At 38.1% G+C, this 10,730-nt stretch overlaps 2 protein-coding genes across 2 annotated transcripts; both read left to right on the forward strand.

Moving 5' to 3' along the window:
* The first annotated feature begins 966 nt into the window (after positions 1 to 966).
* Positions 967 to 7,404, forward strand: LOC129245008 (transcription elongation regulator 1). Its single transcript, XM_054882952.1, has 9 exons — positions 967 to 1,271; positions 1,445 to 3,150; positions 3,223 to 3,356; positions 3,433 to 3,641; positions 3,710 to 3,860; positions 5,723 to 6,220; positions 6,356 to 6,693; positions 6,770 to 7,102; positions 7,167 to 7,404. The coding sequence occupies exons 1-9, from the start codon at positions 1,066 to 1,068 to the stop codon at positions 7,291 to 7,293; spliced, it is 3,702 nt and encodes a 1,233-aa protein (XP_054738927.1). The 5' UTR covers positions 967 to 1,065; the 3' UTR covers positions 7,294 to 7,404.
* Positions 7,405 to 9,163: 1,759 nt separating this feature from the next.
* LOC129248962 (39S ribosomal protein L51, mitochondrial) lies at positions 9,164 to 10,022 on the forward strand. Its single transcript, XM_054888572.1, has one exon. The coding sequence runs from the start codon at positions 9,242 to 9,244 to the stop codon at positions 9,788 to 9,790; it is 549 nt and encodes a 182-aa protein (XP_054744547.1). The 5' UTR covers positions 9,164 to 9,241; the 3' UTR covers positions 9,791 to 10,022.
* The last annotated feature ends 708 nt before the right edge of the window (positions 10,023 to 10,730 follow it).

Genomic DNA, 10,730 nt, shown 5'->3' on the forward strand with positions numbered 1-10,730 from the left:
TTGGGCGTCCTTCTTTTCATCATACAAATCTAGCAATGCTTTCAAACAATCAAGAGCACGGGCACAACGTATTAGCTTACCTGGCGGCATTTTCAAAATGACGATAACATAAAATAGCAATGCTCACATTTAAAATATTGTCATCGCATTCAATCAAATTTCATAATACGTTCTCATATAAGTATCATAGATGATCTACTTTTTCGTGCTTAACTCCCAATCCGCAATTAAACGCGAGATTTCGCATACAAAATTTTTCTCCCAAAATCTGAGATTATAAAATAATCCCAGATAATAACCATACTTCTTGACATACAACCCTGTGTTATCGATAATTATTATTACGAATGCAAAGAGAAACATCAAAATAAAAACTAAATGAAATGGACGCCGGCAAAGAAAAGAGGTCTGTAAAAATAATTCCAATAAAATATATGTTAAATACATATTATTCATTACGAATTCAGTTTACAGAAAAAGCATGAGCCCATAAACGTTTTGTCCTCTTATTACTTATTATAATATGTAATACAGAATTTCCCATGCATATTGCTGCCATAATTTTTTGCAACTTCAGTAAACGTCGTTTACGGATTTCCTCCAACTGTTTATTGTTAGTAGCAAATTGCGCAATTAAATTATTTATTCCTTCTCCTTGTTTTTTCATCATATCGTTAAAAATAATTAAACAAACCAAAAACACCGAAATATTCCATCAAAACAATTTCTATGTCACATGGTAGCATGTCATTTCACAAGAACAATAATTTTTCTATTGGAAATCTTTGGCAAAATGCCAAAATTAAATAAATTTTAATAATTAAAAATAGTCCTAAAATCTGAAAAGCACTCTTACCAATAATGGTTGTAACATTGGCTAATATTCAACATTTATTCGATTATTAGGTTTCTTCATAGTCGTTGATTAAAATCTATCGATAACCTTTAATCATATATAGTTTTTTCTCCAATAAGTGTGTGGTGTTTTAATTGTCTCGTGAAAAAATTGGTTAAATATTTTCTAATTATTCACTGAAAATTCAAGATAAGTTAAACTTGTTAAATATGGAAGCTGAAGTTGACGGTGGAGTTGAAAAAAAGCTGCAATCTCCAGAAAATATAACACCTGCAGCTGGAGATGGTGAGCCGCTTTTTAATAGTATCGCGGCGGGGGCTTCGCAGGAGAACATTGCGATCACCGGTGTGAATGGAAACGTTGAGCAGACGCCGCCAGTAGAAAAAGTGGATGCAAATGAAGGTGAAACTCAGTGGTAAGTAATATAGGAATGACGGCATCATCTGATATGTATACATGTATATATGTGACATTTGGAGCATTTACGCACATATGTATGTATAATAAATTTGTATATGGCTGTAAAAGCGGCATATGTTTTCGTTTCGTTGGCAACGTCAACTAATTCATTTTTAAATATATTTTTAGGACTCAAAGTCCACAAAACGTTGGAGTGGCTAAACCGTTTGGTATGCCGCCTTTTGGCGCACCACCTATGGCATTTCGAGGTGGACGCGGGGGTATACAAATTATGCCATTTAGTCGTGGGGGTTCTCGTGGTGGAGGAAATTTCGGGGGACGTGGACCGGCAAATTTTGATCAAAATTTGCCAGGGCAAAATTCAAGCACAGCGCCAAGCATCGCAAATGGGCCACCGATGGAGCTATGGGTGGAAACTAAAACGGAAGATGGAAAGTCTTATTTTTATCATGCTCTGACTCGTGAGACTACTTGGAATAAGCCTGAAGGTCCGAACATTAAAGTTATGACACAGTCTGAAATTGAAGATATGAATAAAAAGCAACAACAAATGCAACAACAACCACAGCAGCAACCTCAACAAGTCAATGAAGCCGGTGGAAAAGCGCCTGATTCTGGTGAGCACACACTGGGTGGTAATATGGATCTGGCAAAAGAGATGCCACCAATGTCTGTTGCACCGCCTTTGAAAGCACCAGAATCACTAACTCAGCATCCACCTCCGAATATGATGTCACAGCCACCGCCAACACAACAGCCCCTAACACAGCCACCACCGAATGTCATACCAGCCGGTGCACCACCGTTGACCCAACAACCTCCGCCCGCTATCCATCAACAACCTCCACCATTCTTTCCACCTGGCATGCATCCGCCAAATTTTGCCCAACCTCCATTCGGGATGCCCCCACCAGGTTATGGTGGTTTTCCTGGCGGACCAGCACCATGGGGGATGCCTTGGAATCAACACATGCATCCAGCTCATGGACCTCCAACACAAGACAAACCCGCCAAAACCTTAATTATCAAACCTGGGGTTATTGATCCAGCCGTGATTGCACGTGCAGCCGAATGGTCGGAACACCGAGCCCCTGACGGACGGCCCTATTACTACCATGCAGGTCGAGGTGAGAGTGTTTGGGAAAAACCGCAAGCACTACGTGATATGGAAGCGGCAAGAATGGCTGCTCATTCAGGCACAACGCCGCAACAGGCCGTCGCCCCACAAGTCGCACCCTCTATGCCGCCACATATGATGCCAAATCCTGCCCTAATGCATATGGGTCCAGCGCCTGGAGGCTATGATCAAGCGATGGCATATAATGCTGCAGCTGCAGCTGCAGTAGCAGCAGCCGCAGCCGCGGCAGCCGCTGCTAATATTAAACCAATTGAACAAACAAAAGCTGCACAAGCTGCTGCGTTAGAGAAGGAGTCAAAGAAAGTGGCTGAGGAAAAACGTAAAAAGGAGGAGGAACAGAAGAAAACTTCGGCACCTGCTGCAAAGCCAGTTGATAAGTCTCGACCTATTTCAAGTACACCCATTGCAGGCACTCCATGGTGCGTCGTTTGGACTGGAGATGCTCGTGTCTTCTTCTACAATCCATCAACACGGACATCCGTGTGGGAGAGACCAGACGATTTACTAGATCGTCCCGATGTAGACAAAGCTGTCAATAATCCACCAGAGCAATTGAAGGCTGCAGGAAATGTGACAACGGAAAAACCTGTGGAAAAGATAGAAATAGAGAAGAAGAAGGAGGCTGAAGTTGCCGAGGATGAGGAAGAGGAGGAGCAAGATGACGATGAAGTTATAAAAATTCGCACTGAATCTGAGTCGAGTGTAGAGGAGGTGCCAACGAAGAAGTCCAGATTATGTAAGTCAAATATAGATCCAAACTTGGGATTTATTACTATTATTTTTGTTGTGTATCTACTTTTTTTTTCAGCCGCAAAGCAAACCAGGAAGGCTGATGCAAATGAAGCAGCTGTTGAAGCTGAAGTGCGTGCGGCCAAGGAGCGGGCAGTAGTGCCCCTGGAAACTCGTGTTAAGCAGTTCAAGGAAATGTTGCGTGAGAAGGATGTAAGTGAACGTTAGCTATTGTGTTTGTTTTGAGTGATCATATGTTAACACGATTATTTCTACATATTTTAAAAAGGTTTCTGCATTCAGTACTTGGGAGAAGGAGTTGCACAAAATTGTATTTGATCCACGATACTTGCTGCTGACATCCAAGGAGCGAAAACAGGTATTTGAAAAATATGTTAAGGATCGCGCCGAAGAGGAACGCAAAGAGAAACGTAATAAAATGCGACAAAAGCGTGAAGATTTTCGCAAGCTTATGGAAGATGCAAAGCTTCATGGAAAGTGAGTATTATATAAAGATTTTTTAAGCATTCATTAATTTATTATTATTTCTGCTAACAATTTGCCAGATCATCATTTAGTGACTTTTGCCAGCGCTATGGGAAAGATGATCGCTATAAGTCTATAGAAAAGGTACGGGAACGTGAAAGTCTCTTCAACGAATACATTGTAGATGTACGTCGGCGTGAAAAAGAGGAGAAAATTCAAAAGAAGGAACAGGTATGTGCGTGTTTTATAAGATTCATGCGGGTGAGGATGCGTTTGATTGCTTACATCATCTTGGGTTTGGGCTGCAGCAAACGTATTTCTTATTTAAATATTTAGTAATTCGTATTCTTAAATAATTGGAATTTTTGTACGTCTCTATTTGTATATATACTTATTATATTGTTAATGCTCCACAGCAAAGTTTGTACTTTTTATTTTTTTATAAAAATTTTCTTCACTCTAATCTTGAAATTTCAAAACAAAAAAATCTACCACTTCTACTTCAACTTGTAAAAAATATCATCCTCAACTGCAAACGATCAACAAACTTTCAACACAACAACGACCATAAATAGTTGATTTCAACGAAAAATGCAAAAATAAACCAGCCGCATGAAATGCGCTTGAAATTGGTGCTATTCTATTTGAGCGCATACAAACTAATTATCTTAGAAAAGGCAAAATTGCAAAAAGATTTTAGGAGTTTTATCTGCATTAACACAAATAGACGTGATGAATGAGAAGACGTAAGGAAAAACGCAGCAAAATATTTGTTAAAGTATATCGTGTAATTGATTTGGTCATGGAGGTGCCAACGACCGCATCAAATTGTTTTGAACGGCAACACATCCATGTCCGTCCTGCTACCTACCATCCCAGTGACTTGATTGTTCGTTACTGCCTTCGTATGCCCGCTCGGCTCGTTTTACCCAAATTGTTTATCTATCTAGCTCGAAGCGTGGTGAGTTATTTATATGCAAATATGAAAGCATTAATAAAATAAAAAAAAAAATAAATAAATGCAAAACAAATCAGATCAACGTTGACTTCATTAAACAATCAGCAAATCACAATATATATAAACCAACGATAAATCTTGGTGATTTACCCTTCCGCTAGGAACGTCAAATGAACTTGTTGAAGCTTTTTGGATGCTCATAGTTATATGGAGAATTTTGATGGATGGAGAGGTACGGGCACAAACAAGGACGACTAAAGAAGGCGTTAGGCAGGCGACAAGGCATGCCAATCTCCCAACAGCAGTCAGATTATTTAATGTTGGCGCTCGAGTCTCCAGTCTCTGGTCTCTGAGTGTGGCAGAGCGGGAGTGGGAATTGAGCGAGAAGAGACAAACAGTATGAATAAAAACTCAATCTAAACTTCATACATTTAAAAATTTTGTTACAGCGCAATAAGCAAGTAAAAAACGATATTTCACATTTGTAAAATAGTGTAAGTTTGCAAGTATACTAACTACTATTTAAAATGCAAGTCTAGCGAACAAGAATAGATAAGTTCCAATGAAAACATCTTATGCTCATACATATTAGTCCTTCAAAATTCATGCTGACTAAAACCACTGCAAGCAAATGTGAACTATTGTTTTTTTACTGTCGAGTGTTACTTTAAGTCCGTAAAGTAAATCATTCAATACATTATTTTTATGTATTTTTATTATATGATACACGTACATTTACATGTTGTCCGTCTGTCCGTCGAACAAGTGCTCGCACTTCCTGCCGTTTTAAATAATTGAAATAAAATTTACAATTTTCAGATTTGTACTGTTGGATGCCATTCAGTGCACTAATTTATTCTTTTTCAGCTACAAACTTCGTTTAATTGCTAATCTTGAAACTTTCTTTTTCAGCACAGCAAAGTATAATTAATACTTAAGTTATTATCGTAGCCAATTAAGTTAGTTTGTAAGAGCGCCCTTTAAGCCCCTGTTATTATACTATAGTCGTATTTTGTAAGCTAAAATGAAAGCCAGTACCCGAAGTCGTCTAATTATCGTTTGTTTTTACTTTCTCTCTTTGTATCTTCCTTGACTGCCTTTGCCATATACACTTCGAACTTCATTACAATTTTAGATACGCAAAGATTTCATAGATATGTTGCGTGAACGTTCGGATATGGATCGGCATACTCGTTGGCACGATATCAAGAAGAAATTTGACGCAGATCCGCGTTATCGTTCGGTGGAGAGTTCTACTTATCGAGAGGAGTACTTTCAGGACTATATGCGTATCATGAAAGAAGAGAAACGTAAGCAGCGTGAGCAAAAGGATCGTGAAAGAGAACGAGAGCGTGAGCGTGAGCGAGAACGTGAACGTGAAAAAGATCGGGATCGTGATCGTAAATCGGATCGCAAACGTGGACGTAGCGATCGTAGCCGGAGCCGCAGTCGAGACCGTGATCGTGATCGTAGTGATAAGGAAAAAGGGAAGGAGCGTGAGAAGGAGAAGGACAAAGAGCGTGAGAAAGATAAGGAAAGAGAAAAAGATCGTGATAAGGAAAAGGATAAGGAGAGGGAAAAGGAGAAAGATAAAGAAAAGAACGGCGAGCAGAAGCGAAAACATGATGAGTCCGTAAGTCAACTAAAATATAATAATTTGCATTTATATCCGACCTACAATTATCACTCCGCCAGCATCTCCCAACAATTGAAAACAATAGTAAAAATAACAGTATATTAATTCTGTTTGTTATTTTGCGTCTCATAGGACGAAGAAGGTGAGCATCATGACGATGAAGACGGTCACACCAACAGCGAAGATGATGAAGCCGAACGGTTGCAAAAGGAGCGTGAAAAGCAGTTGCGTGTTGAACAAAGCATTCGCGAACGCGAGAAGGAAGTCCAGCGTACATTGGCTGGACATCTGCGTGATCGTGATAAGGAACGGGAGCACCATAAGCGCGACGAGGCAATTGGTCATTTCAATGCTCTGCTTACAGACTTGGTACGCAACCCAGATCTGACTTGGAAGGAGGTAAAGCGACAGCTTCGCAAGGATAGTCGTTGGGAATTGATTGAAACTTTGGATCGAGATGATCGTGAGAAGTGGGTAGATTTTTATATTTTTGTATGTATATTATATATCCTTAAATTAATCGATGTTTCTCGATTTTAATCTTAGAATATTCAATGAGCACATCGATACACTTATGAAAAGAAAACGCGAAAAATTTCGTGAAATGCTCGACGAATTACCGTCATTAGAGTTAACCAGCTCGTGGAAGGATATAAAAAAATTAATTAAAGACGATCCGCGTTATCTCAAATACAATAATTCCGACAAATGCGAACGCGAATTCCGTGATTATACTAAAGATAAAACGTTAGCGGCAAAGACAGCGTTGCGCGAACTTTTACTGGAATGCAAATTAATAACTCACAAGAGCAGTGAAGTTGTTAAAGATAATCCCAATCATCTCAAGGAAATACAGGATATTCTAAAGAATGATAAGCGGTATATAATTTTAGCATTAGCTTTGCTCTATTTTATAAAATTTTTAAAATCGGAAAACTTGCAGCTATCTAATTTTGGATCACATGGAAGAGGAGCGCACCACTATTATTGTGAATTATTTGGAAGAGTTACATAAGCGTGGGCCGCCACCACCACCAACCGCTTCTGAGTCGACTAGGCGCAATAAGTAATTTAAATCATTCAACAAAAAAAAAACAGTTTGCGCCGAAATCTAGTTTTTATGTGAAGTTACAACCATTTTCCAAAAATACACTGCATTAATGTAATGCATTTTTTTTAACCTTTGCTAGTTTTAGTTAATTATATATGAATTTCAGCAATAAATTAAAAATAAACTGGAATTCTTAAAGTAAGTGGTTTCATCACAAAGAGGTTTTTTAAAATATTGAGATATGTCCCGTAGTATTTCCTTTAAATGTTGAATTAATTAACGAGTAGGTCTTATAACTATACATGACATTGATGGAATATGTGAAATACGAAACAAGCACATTTAACAGTGGCGGAGAACGTCAAGGTATAGATAAGCCTCAATGTGAAGAACAATGATGTTGAGGGGTACTCCTATTGCGCACATGGTTCATCATAGACACCTTATGCGCCATAAATTAACAAGAAGAGACTGAATGGCTTAAATTAAACTGCAGTGGAGTATTGCTGGCAGAGAATGTTAATTAAATGTAATGTTACTGATAAGTATTTTCAGTACAATTGAGTTTTGAAAGAGATTTTAATGCATCGAGAATATCGACACCACACAGAGTTTTTTCAAACATTTCACCAATTAAATTTTGTACTATTTTCTTATTTTTGAAATGATAAGAGAATACATAAAATTTATTAAATACAATTTTTTTTTACATTAAGCAATAAAAAATTGCCACAGCATGTACAGTGGCTCGCAGCTGATTTCATGCAGTTTCAGTTTATGAATTTAAAATATTGCAGATGAAAAATTGTCGCAATTTAATGTAAATATTTGATGACGAACGTGATGAGCGTTTAATTGTTCGAAAAATAAAAGAAAACCCAATGCTATCGGCTCCAAAACTGCTGAACGAAATTCAGCAGGAAGTGGGGAAATCATATTGCGTTGAAACAGTGCGACGGGTACTACGTGAAAAGGACTTTAATAGTCGAGTAGCACGAAAGAAGCCATAAATATTTTGATTTCTGGAAAACGGTAATATTTTCTGACGTGTCCAAATTCAACCTATTCGGCTCAGATGGAATGTCTTACGTCTGGCGGAAACCTAATACAGAGCTCCACAAAAGCAACATAAAACTGACTGTGAAACATGGTGGTGGCAGTGTAATGGTATGGGCATGTATGTCAGCAGTCGGAGTAGGAAATTTAGTATTTGTCGAGGGTATTATAGACAAAACAATGTACCTCAATATTCTAAAAGATAATCTACTCCAAAGTGCTGCGAAACTTAGAATACCTCAAGATTTCCGTTTCTACCAGGACAATGACCCTAAACATAAGGCGGCAATCGTGCAGACATGGCTTATATGAAACTGTCCACATTTAATGCAACCACTGGCTCAATCACCTGACATGAACGTCATTGAGAATTTATAGCCATTACTGGAAACAAAAATCCGCACAGATCACACAAGCAATAGAGATCAGATAAAAACCGTAATTTTCAAAAAAAGTTAAGCTTTCAAAATACAGCATTCAAAGTTTTAGTAGTTTGCCCGCATGTGCCACTGTATATACAGTATATACAGTAACAGCAAAAGAAATCGCACTTTTGTTTCAGAGTAACTAGCTCTTAACTGTTTTATGATGCTCCATTTTGGTTTTCCATAATCAGCATAACAAGTTCTATCAAATCTCATTTTTGAGGTTCTTCTAGCTAAACTTGGTCAACAATTTAATTGATTATTTTTGTTTTTGATAAAATTAGGTTCAGAATTTTTACCGAATCGTAAAATATAAGAGGAAATTTATTATACGGCTCTCTTTGTTTTTCTTTGAACAAATTACTCACTGAACACACCCAATTATTCAAACAGCTGTTTTGGTGTCGGTGTGCCACAATAAACTGTCATTATCCATTACCTAATAAAACGGAACAAAAAAAACCACCAATACTAAGTTTGCTAACGATGTCCTGGCTTGCGAATAGTTTCCGCAAGGCAATCACCTTTACTAATGTTCATCAACAAGTTTTACAAAAATGGATCACATCAACCACATCAATTACTTCAACAGCCGCCAATGCAGCCGGCTTTCGCTACATATCATTTGAAGAAAAGCGTGCCAAAGGCCCACTAATTCGACGGTATGGTTACAAAAATCGCCTGCATCAACGTGGTTTGCTTCCACATTGGGATAATGGACAAAAATTGCCAATGCCCGATTATCGACCCAAAAATGTGTGGTCTGAGAAGCGTGCACTTTTTGGTCAAAATGATTACATTGACATACTTGGCTCGGATCGTTTGCATCCTACACGTGTACTGTATTCAGTGCCATCATGGTTACGTGGTGTCTCCGGCAATGAATATCAAGTGCTGCTACGTAAACGAAAAATGCTTGCCAAAACAAAGTATCCAATTGCGCGACCAACCAAATGGAAGCAATTGCAGAAACGGATACTTTACCTGTATCGATTCCTCAATCGCAAAACTAAAACAAGTTTCTCAAAACAATAAAATTACTATGTATCTGAGTGGAAGCGAAGTTGGGGGAAACAAATTCATATATAACTTTTGTGTTCAATACCTTATGGAATAGTAAGAGAAGAGTGTTTTGTAAATTTCTCCATTAATATAATAACAAATGTTATAATGGGTTGTTGTTGTGCATTATGGAAATTACTGAATACAATGTGACGTGCATTTTCATTTTTTTTTCAAATAAAATAAAAATAATCGTATCTAAGTAAAAATAAAACATAACTTTTTATTTGAGTACATTTTTAACGTAGTGAATAAAATTACTTACTCTAAAGACGTGCCCGTTGCAGTTAGGCCAACAGGTTATTGGCTGTGGAAACAGGCTGTTGCAACATGATGGCATGATCGGTTCTACGACGGATTTATAACCGAACAAGGACCGTCAATCCAGCAGCATTCCGGTTGCGTGTATGGGAAATGTTTATGCAACAACAACAACTAAAGGCTGGGATCAGAGGAAATGGGTGTTAAGTGAGTGGATTTATGCTAGCATGAGGAGAATTGCTTAGTGTCATGCGAAGTACGGTAAAATGTCAGATATAATTAAATATATCGAATATAACTGGGTAGATTCTGGTAAAGTAGGAGTTTAATTTACTACAATGTCGAGACGGTAAGAATAAAAAAGTGGCTTCAAAGTTTTCAATTTATTCTGCCTCCTTCAGTAAAAGAAGTTGGTGCGTGACTACCTTTCGGTGTAGTTCCGGGTTCGGATATTAGGTCATGAAATACCTCCAAGTGTATTTCTGCCATGAAAAAAGCCTCTGATAAGAAAAACCATCTGCCATTCCTAGTCGGCTTAAAAGTGTAGGTCCCTCCATTTTGTGGTACAATATCAGGACGCACGCCACAAATAGGAGTAGAAGCTCCACCAAGCACCCAATAAAGGGTGTAAGCACCTATTGTGTATAATGCA

The sequence above is a fragment of the Anastrepha obliqua genome, chromosome 1 (genome assembly GCF_027943255.1).
Source record: "Anastrepha obliqua isolate idAnaObli1 chromosome 1, idAnaObli1_1.0, whole genome shotgun sequence".
Classification (NCBI taxonomy): domain Eukaryota; kingdom Metazoa; phylum Arthropoda; class Insecta; order Diptera; family Tephritidae; genus Anastrepha; species Anastrepha obliqua.